Source organism: Amphiura filiformis, chromosome 4 (assembly GCF_039555335.1).
Source record: "Amphiura filiformis chromosome 4, Afil_fr2py, whole genome shotgun sequence".
Classification (NCBI taxonomy): domain Eukaryota; kingdom Metazoa; phylum Echinodermata; class Ophiuroidea; order Amphilepidida; family Amphiuridae; genus Amphiura; species Amphiura filiformis.
The window spans coordinates 29728877-29750148 of record NC_092631.1 but is presented as its reverse complement, the minus strand read 5'-3'; the positions used below and the strand labels follow the sequence as shown (position 1 = coordinate 29750148).

At 36.7% G+C, this 21272-nt stretch overlaps 1 protein-coding gene across 1 annotated transcript in view; it reads left to right on the top strand.

Moving 5' to 3' along the window:
* The first annotated feature begins 3475 nt into the window (after positions 1-3475).
* LOC140150781 (helicase POLQ-like) overlaps positions 3476-21272 on the top strand; it is a 39421-nt gene continuing 21624 nt past the window's right edge. Inside the window, exons 1-5 of the mRNA XM_072172898.1 lie at positions 3476-3565; positions 14157-14438; positions 15856-16188; positions 17945-19007; positions 19573-19751. Coding sequence (XP_072028999.1) covers positions 14205-14438; positions 15856-16188; positions 17945-19007; positions 19573-19751 — 1809 coding nt within the window. The 5' untranslated portion in view covers positions 3476-3565; positions 14157-14204. The remainder of the gene's footprint in view (positions 3566-14156; positions 14439-15855; positions 16189-17944; positions 19008-19572; positions 19752-21272) is intronic.

Genomic DNA, 21272 nt, shown 5'->3' with positions numbered 1-21272 from the left:
AATTTTAAAAAAAAATAATGATTTTTATTTGTTTTGTGGTTCTCACTATCAAATATATGCCCCTGTAATTTCGGGCCGAACAATTCAGGTGACAAAACGAAAAACGTTTTCCAGCACCTAATGGCAAAATCGATATTAAATTAAAAGCTACCTGCTATTTGCTCTGAACTGGACTGAAGGATAATATAAGGCAAACTGAATTGCATTTGTTCCCACTAAAGAAATACCCGAACTCTAAGCTTTTATCTCTTGTCTAACAATAGTAAAATGCCAATTTTATTTTAGGCTGCCTTGGTCACCAGATGTGCTCTGGACTGGAATTTTCAGATAATTTAATTGCTTTTCACTAAACAAAGTAGCCAACTCTAAAAGCCTTTATCTGTAGTCTATCAATAATGCAAACTATACACCAGCGCGCGATGAAGCGTTAAACCAAAAGGTCTTGGTAGCTAATTGCCAAAAACCCTGTGTTTACGTCAGATTGATTTGTGTCTTTCAAAACTTTGTTCAGAAGATATCTTACACTCCCCACAATGCATTTCTTCCCTGTACTGAATCTACTGATATGCTTTTCTGTCCATATAGGCCTAAGTTGATAATGACAAAAAATTACTCGATTAATTTAAGGGAAGTGTAATGAGCGTGAACCTGGTTTTGATTCCAGAGGGAATGTTCCTGTAACAGACACAGCCACCAGATCGCTGTCAAATAAGTTTGCAGTTCAGAAATTGCATTGTTTTCTCAGCCTTGAAAAACTAGAGCGATAACAGCACAATAGCTGAACCATGTGGCTTCGGCAGTATATTGTGGTAGGCCTATACCACTGTCACCCGCAGTCTGTAATAGACATAATCTTGAAATGCTACGAAGGTATGACCGCCCGAGTGGTGTTAATGAAAGAGGAAAAGTAAAGAATATAAAAGAAACTAGAGCAACTGTGCCCTTTGCAGGCACGAGGTAAGTTAGGGAACAAACCAAAAGATCGATGACGTCCTATAAACGAAACTAGTTTCGTTTAGGGGGGAGGGGGTCCCGGGGGGACCACTCAAATATGACAGTGTACGCATGCGTGACCAAATTTTTTTCCGACACCCCCTAAACGAGTTTTACCCTACCAGCAAATTTAGCCCTTTAATAAGGTAATTTAGTGTAGAATTTACCCCCTAATGAGTTTTGGCTGGTGAAAATGCAACAAATGTACCCCGTTTTTGGACTCATAATTTACCAAAAATTTGAAAAGGTACCCTAAACAAGTTGTCCAGTTTCAGAAAACTACCCTTATTCTTGAAAATCACTGTTTTTAGACCCTAAACGCGTCACGCGTGTAACTTGCCTTGCCTAAAATAACACCCCTTTTACTTGTTTTTTGGTCACGCATGCGTACAGACCATTTATGTGAGTGATCCCCCCGGGGAGGGGGTAAAAATACTCGATTACGTTTGTACAAAACATCGGTCTGAAGAATGTGTCATTATTATTATTGTGTCAAAATTTTCAACATTTCATTATTACGTTTCTGGCAGGGAGGGAGGGGGTCGGCTGAGAAACGAAACTAGTTACGTTTATAGGACGTCATCGATCTTTTGGTTTGTTCCCTTAGGCGAATGACTGTGACGATCTGATCAAGCAGCAATTAATACTGTGCGGATAGTATTAATTTTAATAAGACTGTTTCATTAATTGCTGTTTTAATATACCTTGATCGTGGAAAGCTGGCATTTTGAAAACTTGACTTTTGACCTCTGTATGACCCCCTTAATGACCTTAAATAAATTTTTAATTATTTAAAATATATTAAGAATGTCATAAGGATCATTGCATTTAAATTTCAGCTCAATTGAAGCATTTTGAAAACTTGACCTTTGACCCCTTTATTGCCCCTTAATGACCTTAAATGAATTTTAAAATATTTTCAACATGTTTAGAATGTCATAAGCATCGTTTAAATTTCAGCTCAATCGGAGCATTTTGGAAAACTTGACCTTTGACCCCTTTGTGACCCCTTAATGACCTTAAATGAATCTTAAAATATTTTCAAAAACATGTTTAAAATGTCATAAGGATCATTGCGTTTAAATTTCAGCTCAATCGGAGCATTTTGAAAAACTTGACCTTTGACCGCTTTATGACCCCTTAATGACCTTAAATGAATTTTAAAATATTTTTTAAATGTTTGGAATGTCATAAGGATCATTGCATTTAAATTTCAGCTCAATTGGAGGATTTTGAAAACCTTGACCTTTGACCCCTTTAATGACCATAAATAATATTTTTTAAAGTTTTAAACATGTTTAGAATGTCATAAGGATCATTGCATTTAAATTTAAGCTCAATCGGAACATTTTCGGTTAACATGACCTTTTTTGACCCCTGTGACCCCTGGATGCCCTCTGACGTTTGGAAATATTTTTATTATATTCTTTATGTTTTCCTCTTTCATATGACACCACTCATGGGGTCATACCTTCGTGGCATTTAGAGATATGTCCACTTCAGGCCAAATGGTTAGTGAGTTAGTAAGCTAGTAAGCTAGTAACTTAGTAAGCTAGTAACTTAGTAAGCTAGTAACCTAGTAGGCCTATAGTAACATTCACTCATATAGGCTGATACCATTTCATGGTTCAGCAAAAATAGGCAGAGGTGAGAATCGAACCCGGGATCTCACTTTTATAAAACCCATTGCGTTTACCACTAAGACAATTGAGAAACTGTGAAGCTCTGTGAGAAGTTTGATAGTAGGCCTAATCCTTGATATTGCTGAATAGAATAAATCAATACTGATAAGCTTATTTTTCTAATGTACGATGCTATTCAAAATTAATAGACGTTCCATAGGGTCTATAAACTAGGAATGTAATGTGAAATGATTGTCAATCGACCAATCAATCAAGTTTAAGTTATTAACTATTAATAATAAACCGATGAGTTATGGAATATTACTAATTTCTCACTAATCTACCAAATAAATAAATAAATAAATAAATAAACCCGGTAAATAAATAAATAAATAAATAAATAAATAAATAAATAAATAAATAAATAAATAAATAAATAAATAAATAAATAAATAAATAAATAAATAAATAAATAAGTCTGTAAATAAAAAAAAATAGGCATAGGCCTAAATAAATAGATAAATACATAATGCAGAATGCAGTTAGTATTTTAGTTAGAAAACTATTATAATTTTCTGCTATGTTCGAGGACTTGTGCCTTTAATTCTTCCTGCCGCCCCGGGCTGCCGCCCCATCTGCCCCGCCATTTTTTCTTTGATTCCCTTTTCTCTGGCTTCTTTTTCCGCCACGGGTTCCGCCACCCTTACTTTTTTCCGGCCCCCACCCCAAATTTGTTTCTATCTTTTTTATTTTCTAAATGTCGTTGTTCCATATCCTGGTCAACCATTCATCTGTTCATAGGATTATTAATCTTCACTGATTGGTGTTGTGCGCCCTTAAACTCATAGCCAGCTGTCGCCCTGAGGAATCGGGCTGTGGATACCGGTTCAAATTCTCGAAGAGCGGAATAAAAAGTAGAAAAGAACTGAAAAATAATGTCAAGAAACATAGTAAGTTTGATACTTGAACACGTTATACATCATAATGGTTACTTTGAGTGAAAGTAAAGGTTAGTAACAATTAGCTAACTAGTTCTAGGTTATGAGTCATTTATTTTTATGCCAATTTTGGTACATCAATTAAAAATCTGTTTGACTAGATGAGATTTGACTCATTTTTTTCTGTAAGCTTAAATTTAAAAATCCAGTTCCAGAACAAAATACATCACTTTTTTAATACAGTACTGTCACGACTGTACTACTGATGATGACATGGTCGTGCAGTGTTGCCAAAACTTTTCAGCCTCAAGGCGCGGCGCATTGACTCGCCAGGCCGCGGTAAAGGATTCTCAAAAGTAGCCCAATTTTTAAGCTTCCAAAAAAAGCGCCCAATACCGGATATTTGGGCGGATTTACCCGAATTTAGAACACAAAACACCCAATTGGGCAGAAAAGCACTTGACTTTGAAACTTCCGGTACTTACTGGGAAAGTTACTGACCGATCAATAAATGGTCACAAAACCATTGTAATTTCAATTTGGAGCTTCAAAGACTCATGCACAACCTTTACAAATCGGCTAAATTGAAAGGAAAATACCCCGGGAAAATACATCAAATTAGTGCCGCGGCCTGAGACTGGCAAAAGTAGCCCAATTTTAGACAAGTAGCGGCATGCTTTTTTGAGTAGCGGCAAGTGATCGCCAAGTAGCCCAATTGTGCGCCTAAGGCGCGGCGTTGGCATCACTGTGGTCGTGTTTTGACAAGCGGCTAGGGGACGCAGGGGTAACCTTGTCAATCAATCCAGGGTTATTCTATTGTCCACCAAAGTTAAGCTTATGACATCACCAATACGTTAAATATTCATGATCAATCCAATCGATAGGCAATTATCTCCAGAGGACCACTGTGCGAAATTGACCAAGTTTAACGTGTGCGTAGTATCACAATGTTATAAATAATGATAATAGGCCTATAACTTTTATGTTAAATCATTGACCATTTATAAAGCTACCGAGTAATCTACATTTTAATGTGAAGGTCTGAAAGGCCATAGCGGGCAAACACAAAACATTTTTGGGTTTTGGTTTTGGTAAAAACGTTTTAAATAACATTAAATGTCGGGTTAAATAAAGGTCATGAAAACATTTTAAAACATTTAGTAAACAACACTACAAAAATATTTTTTAAATGTTTTCAAAATGTTATTGAAAAATATTTTCTGCTAACATTTTTTGCCAAATATTTTGTCACCAGTTAAATAATGATATATTTGAGAATAATAAGTTATCAAAAATGTTTTTGAATGTATGAAAAAGTTTTATTCCCTTTATAGGCCTATACCCTTTATATAACCCGACATTTAAACATTTTCTGGCAACCTTTTCTAACCTTTTGCGAATGATGTCGAAAACTCGAAAACATTTTTGTGTTTGCTGGGAATGGGATAATTGAACATCATTCAAAATTGAATAACACAATATATATAATATTAAACAAAAATAATATTACAAAACTATAATACTAATAAATATGTATTAGGCCTATACTCAAAAGACGCATTCCTATTTGTATTAACAATTTGAGAATTATTAAGGCCAAGTAAAAAAATATGTTAGTTTCTCGTCCTCGCGCGCATGCGTTTTGGCTGCCGCATCCAAAAAAGTTTTTTTTGTTGTTGAAATTTTTGTTAAAAAACCAAAAAAACATCTTTTTAAAAAGAGTATTCTTGTTTCATTTCACTTGTCTCCGGCCAAGGGTCGCGCTAGGCTGCGTTTTTGCGTCCCGGACCCACCAAAACCCGAATCTCACGCATGAATATTGCAAAAGCAGTGAGTTATTGCGTCCCGTCGACGCAACAAAAATTCCACATGTTGTTTTCTATATCCAGGTTTCATAAAACTAGGCTCAAAAGTTTCCTCAACTTGCATTATGCACATCATTTTCGAAGCAACTGAACCCCTGATACCAAATTATGGCCTAATTTACTTCAATAATTAATATTATGCACAGTAATTAAAAGTGCTCAGTTTAAAAAAAAAAAAAAAAAAAAAGTGCATTTTAATATAACATTTTTCTGCTAAATTGAATTGGTATTTGTATTCAAGTTAGGCCTACATTTTATGACAAGCTATAATAGTCATGCTGTTCGTGCGGATATTTATATGTGTTACGTTACGAATTTAGGCCTTATAATATTAACATGTTATTTTGTTTATATTTTATTATTGTTTTTTTTTTTTAATCGTAATCATAAAGAATAAGCCTAAATTAAGTCATGACAACATGGCTTGAAGAACAATGTAAGCAGATTAAAGACTTTGATGCAACCGGAAAATCCAAGGCAATGTTTGAACAGATCAGATCAGTAAAAGCCAAGTCTACTCCAACACAGCAAGCATGCATCAAGGATATAGAAGGAAAAGTCCTCAGTGAATCGGAAGATATCATGAACAGATGGAAAGAATATGGTGGAAAACTGTTTGAAAAACCAGATAAAGAAGTACCACTTTCCATGCCAAAAACACCGGTTGAAGAGGTAGAGCCACCACCTCTCATATCTGAAGTTGAGCATGCAGTCAGCCAACTCAAGACTGGGAAATCACCAGGTCTTGACGGAGTACCAGCCGAGCTAATAAAATCCACAGGACGGTATGGACTAGAAGCTTTACACCAACTATGCACAAGCATATGGACAAGCTGTGAATGGCCAGAAGACTGGAAAAAACAGGAGTTTGTGATGTTATTCAAGTCTGGGGACCCCAAGCAATGTTCCAACTACAGGACCATCGCACTCATCAGCCATACCAGCAAAGTTCTCTTGATGATCATTATACATCGCCTGAAAGCAAAGCTGGAGCAAGAACTACCAGAAGAACAAGCTGCTTACAGGAAAGGACGAGGAACCAGAGACATGTTGGTATGCCTTCAGATACTGATGGAGAAGATACTTGGAATAGGTGAAGAAGTCTTTGTCATGTTCATTGATTATTCGAAGGCATTTGACTCGGTCAGCCATGTTAAACTGTTTGCTGCAATGGAAGAAATGGGTTTCCCAGTACATCTTGTGTCTCTGCTACAATCCTTGTATGTAAACCAGAGAGGAAAGATCAGGTGGAATGGTGAAAATACAGATGAGTTCAGCATGACCAAAGGTGTGAGACAGGGTTGCATTGCGTCACCATATCTTTTCGTGACATACACAGAGAAAGCGATGAGGGATGCTGATGTAGATACTTATGGCATCAAAGTAGGAGGCATACCAATCTCAAACCTTCGATATGCAGATGACACCGCACTCCTTGAAACATCAGTAGAGGACATAGAAAAATTGGCAACAGCAATAGATGAAACTGGCAAAGACATGAATCTCAAACTCAACGTGAAGAAAACAAAACTTCTTGTCGCAGAGGCAGTAGAAAAAGAACACAACATCACAATAGATGGAGAAGAAGTAGAACAGGTCGATCACTTCAAGTATCTGGGCTCGGTAAAAACATCAAATGCAAATTGCACAGCTGACATCAAAGCCAGGATTGGAATGGCCAAAGGAAGAATGATCGAACTTCAGGATTTGTGGAATGATCGAAACCTTCCAACAGAACTGAAAATGAAACTGATCAAGATACTGGTATGGAGTGTACTCCTTTATGGCCTGGAGGGCTGGACTATGACCAAAGCAGATGAGAACCGGTGCTTGCTGCTGAAATGTGGTTCTGGAGAAGAATGCTAAACATCAGTTGGAAGGAGAGAAGAACAAACAGAAGCATCCTTGAGGAACTTGGTGTGAAGAGACAGCTGCTTGGAGAGTTGGTGACAAGAAAGCTAACCTACCTTGGTCACATCCTTAGAGGAAGTGGCAGTGCATTAACACTCCAGATAATAGAAGGAAAAGTTGAAGGAAGAAGGAGGAGAGGAAGACAGAAGAAACAATGGTTTGACAACATCAAAGAATGGACAGGAATGAGCCTAGTGCAAGCCAAGCGTCTAGCTCAAAACAGAACGGCTTGGAAGAAGGAGATAAGGAGATGCAGCCAGATGGTAGCCAATCGTCAGTAGTGACGGCGGCCGAAGAAGAAGAAGAAGAAGTCATGACAACTTGTTGTTGAGTGCTGAATCCAGGTACCTGGCTGAATCACCTCGTAAAGTATTAAAGTGCGCCGCCGTAGCTTAATTCCGGGATCTTGATCCTATTTTTATCGATATACATCGATCACCTATCGGATTAAGTATTGAACACAATAGATGAAGTATTTGATTGACAAGGTTACCCCTGCGTCCCCTAGCCGCTTGTGTGTTTTAGCTCACATCTTTCTTCATCCAATGGACTTTGGGGAACTGCTGAGATAATAAGTGGATGTTACAATCTAATCGGCTACAATCGGCATAGTTGATGATATCTGATTCTGATAATTCACTAGTAGCAGCGAAATTACAGCGCTTTGTACATGTATCCTCTGGTGCGCTACCGGTATATAAATCTTATATGGATTAATGTTATAAGAAATATTTATAAAATAAATAAATAAATTTATTTATTTTATAAATATTTCTTGAAAACACAATCTAATGTGGTGCTCACTACATGTAGAAGGCCTGGTCTGCAAATGTTCAGTGCATAAATCTAGTAAAGATAAAGCTTCATGTCAATCAATCAATCAATCAATCAATCAATTTATTTCATCCATTCATTAAACAACAATATAATTCATGTTTAGTGTAATCAAATGAAATACCAAAGCTGGATATTATACAATCGTGATGCATTCCTTCTTGTTATGGACGACAAGTATTAACTTTGATATTATTATGGCAATATCCATTCCCTTCTCAATTGATTATGCTTTCTTTTCGAAAAATAAACCATGAGGCCTAGAGGCCATGATATAAACCTATATTCGGTGTGCGGAAACCTTCCACGGTTAGGCGGCGCTTGCACTCGCATATTCGCTAAACTGCCACCTCCTTCATTTGCCAACCTTTATCGAGGGGCGAGTTTGAGGTTTTATAGTCATACATGTAGGCCTACCATTTTTCACCCTGATGTGGTAGTCAACGTCAACGCGTTGAAGCAGCTGTTTCGCTCGTGCATCTATGTGGCGTCTTAAGCGTGTGCATGTGTACACCAGCGCTTTGACCGAACGCTAGTAGGCCTAATTATTTGGCTGTGCCCAATTAAATGCTCACTGTACTGACATCACTACCACATCAGGATGAAAAATTGCATATCGCAAACCAGCCAAATTTATCATAGGTTTGAATTGCTATTAGGAAAACCGTGAATATAGGGTCTCAAACTCTGAAACATCTGAGCAGAAACGTGTCCTTTTTACTGGTTTAAAGTGAGTCTGTAGCCGTCGCCATCTTTGGAATATATACAACATTCTCTGGCCAAACATCGGGTTAAATGTAAGTAAATAGTTAAAATCGTCTAAATTCAATAATATCAAACAGCCACGGACATTAAGTCAAGGCTACATGAGAAGTTTGGGGTAGGTCACACATTTCCTTGGTATAAAAAACAGCCAAAAGGATGTCCAAAATTCCCTCTTTTTATCACAACGCGATTTATTACGAAACAGCATTTTCATAGGGCATACGCTGGTTCTTTCAATTCTAGTTTAAAATCTGTTCGTCACATGCAGTCTGATTTGGTATATCTATGTTTTCATCAAAGTCTTGGGAACTAATGTGGACAGTTGTTTTGTTTAAAAAACGGATACTGTTTAAAATATCAGTATTTACGCGAGCGCCATTTTGAATGTGTAAAATGCATTGAAAATTGTCAGCTAAAGAGTGCATAAATTAAAATCGCGAACAGTAATAGCAACAATAACTATCTACATTCCAAGCGGAAACGCTTTTCATAAGCATACCACCTATATTTGGGCAATCGCTGCAACCGAAATATGAAATTCAAGGCCATACCTGTAAAAAAGAGCGTGAGCATATTTTACTGTGAACTTGGGACATCACAACACATGTTTTAATTGGTGTCAGGCCTATTTTAATGATACGATAATTATGCCCTCGATAATGGCTTTCATTTGAACTATTATTTGTTAAACTGCTATTTTTACTTTTTGAGAAATTAATGAATTTATCGAAAAACTCTACGGAGAGTGTCACCTTGACGGCTACATCCCTTAACATCAACATCAGCCATATTAGTCATGTAATAAAGCCAAAAAACATTTTTTAAGAGTGTCTCTTTTACATAAAAGTATAGGAAACTCGAAACTTTAAAGCATGTTTTCTGGAAGAAGGAAACACTTTTTATTAAAAGTGTAAAACAAGTCAGGAGCTTTGAAATGTTCTTTTTACCCTCTGAAATGGCCTTTCCTGTGGTGCTAAATGTGCAGAAACCATCTGATAAGCAGGGCATATAAAAACAAACATACAAGTCTCTAGTGCAAGTTATTTGTTTTTTCTCTTTTATTTCAATTACTTTTTATTACTTTATTCAATTACTAAATTTATATGTAATTTCCGCTCTTAAATGCTGTTTCTTGTAGTATAATTTGTGTAGAAACCCTCTGGTAAAGCCCCCTTGGCCCCCACCGGGGCTTTGCCCCTGGACCCCACCAGTGGCCCTTAAGCAGGCCCCTGGACCCCCCCGTGAGGGCGCGACTCCGGTCGCTTCGCTCCCTTCATTCGCAATGACTCCTATTTCTGGGTTCCAGAGGTTGGCAGGTATGCATTCATGGCCCTATGGTGAGGAAGGAATAACTAGGCCTAGGGCCATGATGTTTTGGGCTAATGGAAATTAATGCTTGCACTTCACAGCTTTTTATTTTTAATGTGCAGCCAGGGGGGTGTACTATGGTTGAAATGAAATTCTGACCCTGCAAGAACCATTACGGGCCCGGGGGTAAAATGTTCGCCTGGGACCTCTTTTTACGGCCCCCCCTGAGGTCACTTTTCTTTGCTTGGCCCATTGTATGTTTTCTTTCTGATTTTCGGGCCTCCAGGACCCCGGGCCCGGGGGTACACACCCCCTTAACTCCCCTTTCAGTTAGATGTGTACCGTATGTAGTATTCTCAGCATAGAAAACACCAATTTACTATAAATTCCTTGAAATAAATTGTATTATTGAGAGTTTTCCCTGGTAAGAAATCAAACTTTTTGAATTATTTCACCATATTTTATTTATTTTATACATGTACATGTAGGCCTACATTTATACCGGTTACATGTTTTGCATGTCCCCTCCCCCCATTGAGCTGCTGAGACGAGTGCAGTGGAACTTACTGTTCTTGTGTTCCCTTCGTGTTGACGCGAGAACTCTAACTTCAACTTTGCACACAATAGTTACGCATTCAATGCTAGAGTATGTTGCTGTTGTTTTTCGTTCCAACGGCGTTGACATTTTTAATTGCAACAGATGTTATATATTCTGTTGATGTTAAAATTTGGATGATTCAAGTTATTTTGATGAGTCATCTGTATCCTGGCCAAAACAACAATGGGATGAAGGGATCTATCGCGAGCGACCTCATGCCAACCAACCGAATTTTTTTAATATTTTGTACTTCATGTATTGAGCATGCTTATGATCTCACACCACCAAATCAGAGTCCCATAGAGATATGTGCTAAATTTGCCTTAAGAAAACATCATTTTTTCTTCACAGGAGCGACTCAGTTTTAAGCGACAGCTATGATGGTTGAAATCAGCCCTTGCCTGATCCCTCTGGCTGGGAAAAAATATAGGTTGACCGTCATTATTCTTTACGCCTGACCCTCGAAGTCTACGATGTCTAGGAATTGCCTATTTTACAGGCAAAACCATGCCAGTGTTTCTGTAAAGAAAAGGCTGCTTAAAATCATTAAAAGTTATTTGATCTTGCCCATTTGTGGTACACATGCAGGAAATAATATTACTAATCATGATCAATCCAAATTTGGCTAAAATTATGCAAATTTCTGCTCATTTTAATGCTTAAAAATGCATGGGTTTTTCTAAGAAGTGAAATTAAGGGCGCACAACAATATAATTCTATTTGGTGGTGTGAAATCTGAAAACAGCTAATAACCAGAACAGCTTGACAATGACAGGTGTTTAATCTACCTCAATTGTACATACTCCTTGCCAAATAGGAAAGGGTACGTTGTACACCCCTAAAACAAACCGTTCAAACCCAAGGGAACGTCCTTTATTATTATAATACTAGTTCTTTGTTATTATTTACCTAATCCTCTTACGCCGTCTTGGCAATGGATGCCTGGATGTTTATGATGGGTTTTGATCGATTGGCTGTCACTCAATTAATATTTAGTTATAATATATTTAGTTTACAAATGTAATTGTTTACAGTTATTTTATAATTTTCAGTGGAGAAATAAGTTTGATAATATTATTAAAAATAACACGATATAAACACGATGAATGTTGGGTTTTTTTATGTTTTGTTTTTAATCAATATTATTTTTGAATATTATATTACTACTATTTATTATTATTTATTATTTATTTATATTATCTATTATTGTTATTTTTATTTATTACTATTATATTATTAAATTATTATTATAAATATTAATCATTATTTTAATATTATTATTATTTATTATTATTACTAGACCTAATATTATTATTACTATTTATTATTTAATATCACTATCTTATTTTTGAATTTGTAAAAATACAATAATAAAAAGTAGGCCTACACTGAATTCATTTCAGATTTTTTCTTTATCTTTTTCTTTTTATAGGCCTTTTCGTTTATTTGTACAGCTAAGTATAATATATTATTTGTTTATGTTCTTATTTTTGTTAATTTATTCAGGTAACTTTCATTTATTTATCATTCATGAATTAATTTAAATTTATGTAGATGGCACTGTAGGCTAGCATAGTAGCATGATTTTAATTTTATAAGTTTGTCATGATTTATTAAAATGACGACTTTGTTTATTATTTTACATGATAAATCTCTGTTTTAAATAGTACTAATAATTCCTGTATTTTTTTATATTTTTTTAAAATCATAATATCATGATTCATTTGCATTTATAATAAATGTATTTTTAATTATTTTTAAATCTGCTAAAATAATGTCAGCTGACCGTGGGTGATGGTACTCAAGTACTTGTGGCTTTTGATACCACGGAATAATCGAAGTCAAGTGGTGACTTCCATATAAGGCTCATATATAATGGACGTTCCCTTGGGTTTGAACGGTTTGTCCCCTAAAGGAGCTTTTAAAAGTTGACATTTCTCTCGGTCAGAGTTTCATAAATTATACATCCCATATCTTATGCAGGCCTGTCATGCCTGTCAAAAGGAACACCTCGCGAAATGCCTATTAGTTTGTACCTGGGCAGTAGCATAGCCAGAAGGGGGGGGGGGCAGAGTGCCACCCCTGACAAAAAAATGAAAGAAAAAGTGCCCTTTGACAAAAAAAAATTTAAAGAAAATCTGGAGGGCAAAGGAAAAATAAAAAGAGCCCCTTTTCAACAAAATTGAACCAGAACATGGGCCAAAATGGTGTCAAATACAAAACTTTTGTGTGCTATATGCATGCACATCATCCCCGTAAAGCATTTTTGGAAACTCCAAGACATATAGTCTCTAAAAAACAAAACCGGTTATGTACATGTACATTGTATGTTGCAATTTTTTTTCGTCTGTGCCCTCAAAATTTTATTTTGCCACCCCTGACCATCTCCTTCACTATCTATGCCCTGACCAAGAAAGCTGCCTACGCCCCTGTACCTGGAGCCTTTCAGTCCCAGTCAATTTTCTCCACATGGAAAATCCCAATTGCCATTTCTTTTGTAATTATTGGTTATATTGTACATTATCTATTCCCCAGATAAGAAGAAATAAAATTACAATTGTTTCACCAAGAGGTATTTATTTTATGGCATGCATGCATGCATGCTTTTTGGTTTTCAACAATCATGACAATTTGCGATTTACTCAAGAATTTTAGCCTCAAATTTGTTCACTTACCACATTCAAGGCTAGAGTGAGATTCCATTACTGACTAGAAACATGGTGTATTGCATCCACAAGTTCAACCAGAAGTACAAAATATGTACTACTGTATAAGTGATAATTTTCACGAGGGTTTTAGTTTCGCGAATTTTGCGATTAGAGCTCCAACCGCGAAAATAACACCACACAAATGTATGCAATAATGTATTACAAGTATAGGGAAGGACTGGGCAATTGCGAAAAATAACAATCTTGAAAATGTGTCTCTCACTCCAAATCGTAAAAATCACTATACGCGAAAATTACCACTTATACAGTATGTACTACCTGTAAGGCGATTGCATGAAAGGTCATTAGTTCAAATCATCCTCCAGAAGACATGCAAATGTATGGAGTACAAAAGAATCAATACCGCTTTAACAGGTGCTTGGTATTGTACTCCATGGATTTGCATGTCTTCTGAAGGACGATTTGAACTAATAACCTTCCGTGCAACCGCCCTATACGACACCAGGATGGGGCATTGTTATGCACATTTTTGCTTCTCATATCAAAACCGCTGCCAGAGCAATATACTAGTAGCAGTAGGCCTCAATGTAAGATAGAATAAAGAACATGAAAAAATTGGACTGGTCAATTGATTGCATCCCTTTTTTTTTCAGAATACCAGTATGACTAAGAATGACAAATAACCATGCACACATACCATCATGAGTGGTCCACTAAGGCGAGTAGCAACACGTAAGAGGTCATCGGGGAGGTCATCTGGTCCTTATTCCAGAGAAGTTGACAAAAGAGCCCGGAGTGATGATGTGACGGACCAATCCCTGATGACAGTCAGTCAAAGGTGTGATGTGACGGACCAATCACTGGTAACAGTCAGCCAAAGGTGTGATGTGGATGAATCAGGTGCTGGGTTTAGGTGCCAAGGATCTTCTCAGTGGGTAAGTCAATTTAACCCCATGAGAACTACCTGCCGATTGGCCAAAATGAATATTGTGTCCAATTTTGAACCAATCAAGGAGGGTATTAATAAGATCATCTGTAAATGCATGTTTGACCATAAATAGTTTAAAAGCTTAGTCATAATTGGCAATTGAAATGAGCATTTCAAGTTATTGACCAATCAGAAATGTCCAGAAGGTTGACACAATCTGGTCCATGATAATTATTATTAATAAAAACACTGTAGACGACCAGTTTTACGCTGTATTAAATGTCAGTAATTCCATGAAGAATTAGTCGCATTTACAATGAACATTTACATGATCTTTTTGCATGAATGCTTTAAAGGGACAACAGTTTATGTTGTACATAAGAATTTGATTTTCCAAATTTATATATCAGGTCACCTTCCTTTAAGATCAAATTATACAATTCTATATCAAACACTTCTTTTTTTTTACGACATGGCATAATTGGGCATTAACAGCAGAGACAAACAAATCATTTAGAAGCTGCTGACAAGAAAGCACCCAGAAAGTGATTAACCTCCCTGCTGAAGCTGGCCCTCGATCTAATGGCTGGAATTTGGGCAGGAAGAGAATTCCATAATTGGGCTGTAGATGGTAGGAATGATCATTCATGGCTGACAAAGTTTGATCTTTTTGTCCCCTTTTCACAATGCAAGCCTCCATGAAATTTGTAGCTAAAGTAATCACCAAAAACAGATCTACATATTATGATATAAAATTGGACGGATTGAGTGTGATACCTGAATTTATCGGTCGAGCTAGAGTTTTCAAATATCATGCGAGACGAAGTCGAGCGTGATATTTGAAAACTCTAGCGAGACTGATAAATTCAGGTATCATGCTTAAATTATCCGTCAATTTTATCATTATTATGTCTTCAGAATCTTTTTTGGTCAAAACATGATTTTTAGTAAAAAACATGATTTTTGGTCAAAAATGTGATTTTTGGCCAAAAATGCGACTCTTGGTCAAAAATGATTCTTGACATGATTTTAAGTCAAAAATATGATTTTTGGTCAAAAATGTGATATTTGGTGAAAAATGTGATTTTTATGATTTTTGGTCAAAAATGTGTTTTTTGGTCAAAAATGTATTTTTTGGTGAAAATGTGATTTTTTGGTCAAAAATGTGATTTTTGGTCAAAAAATGGTCAAAAATATGATTTTTTTTGGTCATGGCTTGTCACATTTACAAAAAAATCACACCAAAAGAGACTTTTACACATAAAGTATATGAACTATGCACTCTATGAAGAGGCTACAGATATGAAAAAACCCTGTAGCTCCAGGTGACCGATACACAAATTGATCAGACAGCCAGGTTATGTACAAAGTATAGGAGCCCAGATTCTGAAGACATAATAATGTATCTTTATCACTTTCCGTAGGGCAAAGCAACCCAAAGCAGTCCTGGAACCACACCAACAAAGATTTACAGTCAGCACATCCCAAATATACCAAACAAGCGCCCTCTATTCCGACCACTGAAGAAGACCAACGTCATACACACACAGTCACATTTGACATCGAGTGGACTAGTAACTCCAACACAAAGAGATGATGGAGGAGGGTGGGTGGAGAGCACTCCGCATCCACAAGGTGATCCTAATCCTACAGGTGGATTTACAGATGATATTGAGGAGTGGGCTGAGGATGAATTCAGAGCTGATGATGATCTGTTTAGTATTACATCAACACCTTCTACTTCATCTCATGTTGAGGTATGAGTCCATTGCTGAAAACCATTGTATTGAAATTTATTGAAGTTAACTTTATAACACTGGGTTTCAGAGTTATGGCGTATGAGCGACTTGCTGGTTGGTGAGTATCGCTTACGGAGAACTTCTAGCGACATTCACCAAGTGGTATGCCACTTATTTAGCAGTAGTAGTAGCAAGGTGCTATGAAACCAGCATTATCCTTCCTACTTCAAGAATTTGTATACTGCACTCTCCATTATCTATCAGGGAGAATGGATCTGCATTTTGGCGTGCACTTTAGTAGACTTGATAACAGACCTGTGGTGGAGTTATGATTCATTGCAAGTCCATTAACTCTTGTCAAACATGTGTTGACTGTCAGAAATGTTAATTTTCATGACCATATTTGGAATCGGCAAAACAAGTGCAAACAAGTCTAGTATTGGCTCAGTGTTCTATCTTAAGATATATAGCTCTTGATATTTTGGGAAACTATCTCAAAATTTAGCATTAAGCCATAGCTTCTAAATCATATGTGTACATCCATATCAAAACGATGAACTTGTTGGCTGCTACATGTGTCTCATTTCACATAATAGCTTGGAACAAATACCAGACTCATCCCAAGTGGAGGTCACTTCAAATCATCCCAAGTCACATGGTTTAGGAATACAGAGAACATTCCTTAACCATGTGACTTAGGGATGATTGGAAGTGACCTCTACTTGAGATGAGTCTGGTATTTGTTCCTAGCTATTGATATGAGACGCATGTAGCAGCCGACAAGTGCATCGTTTTGATATGGATGGACACATATTGTTAATGTTGCAGTGGGTTTGGGACTTGCAGTGGGCGTTATAAGACTAACGATGTAATCAACCGACATATCTTTCACAGATTTTAACTAGTTTAATAATGCAACCTAAGCCCTTAATGTTTTGAGCCGTAGGAACACCAGCTTATTGGGGTATTGGTGGTAAATAGACCGAATACGGTATTTTGTTTCTGCCTCTAAAAATGTGTCATGTTTGGTTTCATTTTAAAGCTTGAATTTCAAAGAGGAAAATAAAGTCATTCAATTCTCACTTTCACAATACGATGCACCACAAGCGGTTGCTCTTGGCAGTCAAATGTTTGACTCCAGAGTCGATATCGCCGTTCTAGCTGCTATTGAATTTTCACGCGAGTGTGATAATAAATATGTTGAAAACAGCTCCACGAAGGATTCCTTGTAATCAATAGATAGAAAATGGATCTACTATAATTGTTGTTTTAGTGTGCGTGTGCATTCGCATGTAATATCATTATAATGACATTTAAATCCACAATGATGCATGTTCCTGTATTGTGTTCGTATTATACGCGGGCTTTGGATGTCGACCTTTTCCCATGATGCACTGCATATTTTGGCCTCGACCCAGCGACCGCTGGAGGTGCATCGTATTGTGAAACGCGAGAATTAGCAATGCACCCATTTTGTCATGCTATGTCACATACATAGAATTCCATGTACAGGCATATGCATCTAAATTCCTGAGTGTTTTTTGACGAAAGAGACAAAAGGTAGACACCCTTCACAAAATTTTGAGTTTGAGCAACTCTATTCCTGATATAGGCGGCTGTATAAACACATATATAAGACCAATAATTAATCTATTGTAATGTTTTGTGCACTGTGTTTGCCTTTTATCTGTTTCATAAAAAAATCACTCTTGAGGCATATGCACAGTATGTCTGTTCATCCAATCCTTTCTTTCTATTTTCACTACGCTAACAGGTGATTCAACCGGAAACAGTGTGCAACAATTTAAGTCCTGTTGTGAACAAACATCTACACCAGAATCAGAAACACATCATCGCAGGTACAGTACAGCTGGACAACTACAGGGTAAACATTGTGACAGGTGAAACAGATACAAGATGTGTTGCAAAGGAGACAGAAGATGACTGGGATGGGGAGGATTCACTGTTTGAGAAGATTGACTTGAGCAGAATTGTTGCTGAATCTCAGGAAGTTGGCAAGAGGGATGGACTCCAGAATGATGTAGCACAAACTGATGGATCTAGGGGTGGTTGCCAACAAGCCTGTGATGAGCCTGACAATGTGGGAATTCATTTACGTGGGGAAAGGGGTGCAGTTAGTATATCAAATTTGAATCAAAATGATAATGTGGAATTTGATGTCAATAATCGGAATAGTAATCCTTTAAACAAGTGTAGTGTATCCGAGACAACTGTTGCAATTGGTAACAGTGGTAAATCTAGTAGTGGTCATCGTGGAGAAACAAGAAATGGTAATGTGCAATCTGTATCCGGTGCTCAGTCATCTACCTCTGTAACACCCGCCCAAGAAAAGTGGTTTAGTCATATCGGCCAATCTGAAGATAATTCAGCAATGCATGCAGGGACTTCAGTGAGAACTCCAAAGCAACTTGCATCAAATACAAATTTGAATGCAAGAAATACTGAAGCTATGGCACCATCAACAAGTGGGTCAACTTTATCAAATACAGGCAATATTACTATGCAAAGAACTGCACCACATGCCAAGTCATTAACACCAAATCACAATAGTAAAGGAGTCAGTAGGCAACCTTGTGAGACTCCCCAAACTTCCATCGCTAATAGACTAAAACAGAGACTGCACAATAATGCAAAGGTAGTTACTCCAGTGCAGAACAGGGCTGCACAGTTAAGGAAAGCCTCAATTGATGTGGCTATGAGTGAAGCTATGGAGGTGCAGAATAGAGTAATGGACAAAGATGTGGGGCCATTTTATGGACTGCCGAGTAAGGTGCAGGAACTGCTGAAAGGTCATCGAGGAATTGACCAATTATATGGCAAGTATTTCAAGAAAGTTGTTGATTTGTCCGGTTTGAAAATATCACAATTGTGGATCAGTAAAACATAACAATTTTTCTGTGTCAAAATGTCTGGAGAAATTTCCAAACATTTAAAACATTATCAACATAATTTTCTACAATGAACAATCCATATGAATACCACATCAGGTTAAAGTTTATGCGTTATCTGGATAATAATAATCTATTTTGAGGTCATTGTGTAGCTGAAATTGGATGAAATATACAGAGGCCAAAAACAAAACCCAACAATTGCAGAAAATTAACTTGAAGCAGTTGGTGCAATGTTATTGTCATTCATTATTGTCATCTAACCAGACATTTTCAACAAATCAAATTGCATTTTATGTTATTTCTGCCATAAAATGCTGTTAAATGTAAAAAGTTTTAATTATTATTATAACTAACCCAACAAATAAATTGATCAGGGATACGTGCAAGAGCTACCAATCACAGAAGGGCGATGGCATTGTTGGGAGTGGGCCGTGTACTGTGACTTGACTACTCTGTTTTCTCCAAACATTTGTGCCTCTTCATCTCATAGATTGGCAGCATTCGTGTCTGACTCTACCAGCCATCCAGGAAGGTCGTAATCTCATCTACTCACTACCAACCAGTGGAGGGAAGACACTCGTAGCAGAGATTCTCATTATGCAGCAGCTATTGGGCCATAAGAAAGATGCTATTTTAGTTGTGCCATATGTAGCAATTGTCCAAGAAAAGGTAGGGTTTCACAATTTTAATGTCATCTTAGGCAATAGAAACAAATTAGTTTGATCTTTCGATCGACCATCGATGCTTGGTTGATCCCTATTATTTATGAAATCAGTTAATTAAGCATTATAAATTATGATAACATGTAAATCTTTGCCTGTATTGATATTAAAATGTATAAATTTAACATTATTTGTGATTAATTAGTCGTTATTTTATTAATAACAAGCATTGAAGCAGCATCGACGGTCGATCCAAAGATCAAACAAATTTGTTTCTGGTGCCTTATAGAAATCAAGGTTTAAATATGTGATGAAATCAGCGGCTATATCTTCCATAGATGTTGTATTGATTTCAAATAGAATAACCGTTGTCCAGGAGAAGGTAGGTGTTATGATTGCAATGGGCTATTCCTTTTAAAATCCATACACCCCCTGTGGAGGGAAGACATTAGTAGCAGAGGACCTTATTATGCTACAGCTATTGGGCCATAAGAAAGACACTATTTTAGTTGTGCCATATCACTGATATTCAAAATGATCTCATTTTGGAAAATGGATCTCATATTTGTAATTGTCTCAAATTGAATAGATTTGAGAAGCAATTTGAGATCCAATATGAGATCCAATTTGAGTGACAAATTGAGATATAATCCACCCAATTAGGTTTTATTGGGTGCAAAGTTGCTAACTATTATAGTTGATGAAGTATGGTACTGTGTGGAACCAGTGTCTAGACTTCTCATGGTCAAGTATGGGTTTAATTGCTGTTCATGGTCTTTTGAGTATAAACAAGGTGACCATATGGTAAAGTTGATTTCAGGTTGTTTGCTACAAAAAATTAAAAGAACAGCATCTATTTAAAGTAATGTGGAAATAAATTCATGCAGTGAAAACTGAAGCAAAACCCTGATATTTAAAGTGGGATAGGCCCTACATACATTTTTTTTTGCACATTTGAAGTATGTATCAACAATAAGATGTTTCATAGTATAATTGACCTTGTCTTCTTGGCAGAGAAACCTGATCTGCAAGCACAAAATTCCCAATGCTACTTCAGCTAAATTGAAGTAATTTAGGCCTTGCTCTGTCAAAAATACAATTTTGATGATCCCCAACTTCTTTGACCATGAAATGACAAACATTTGGTAGCACCAATTTATTAAGCACCAATTGGGTGATTATGGATCTCATATTGGTACTCAAATTCATTCTCAAATTGGGTCTCAATTCTATCCAATTTGAGATGATTTTCAAAATGAGATCCATTTTCCAAAATGAGATAGTTCTGCACAACAGTGTATGTAGCCATTGTCCATGAAAAGGTAAGTTTCAAGATTTCAAATCATTTGATAGAAAGCAAGGTTTAAATATGTGATAGAATATACGGCTATATCTTCTACAGAGGGTGTATGGATTTCACTTGGAATAGCCCAATATCCAAGCGAATATAGATGTCAAAATGGGCTATTCCAGTTGAAATCCATACACCCCATGTGGAGGGAAGACATTAGTAGCAGAGGTCCTTATC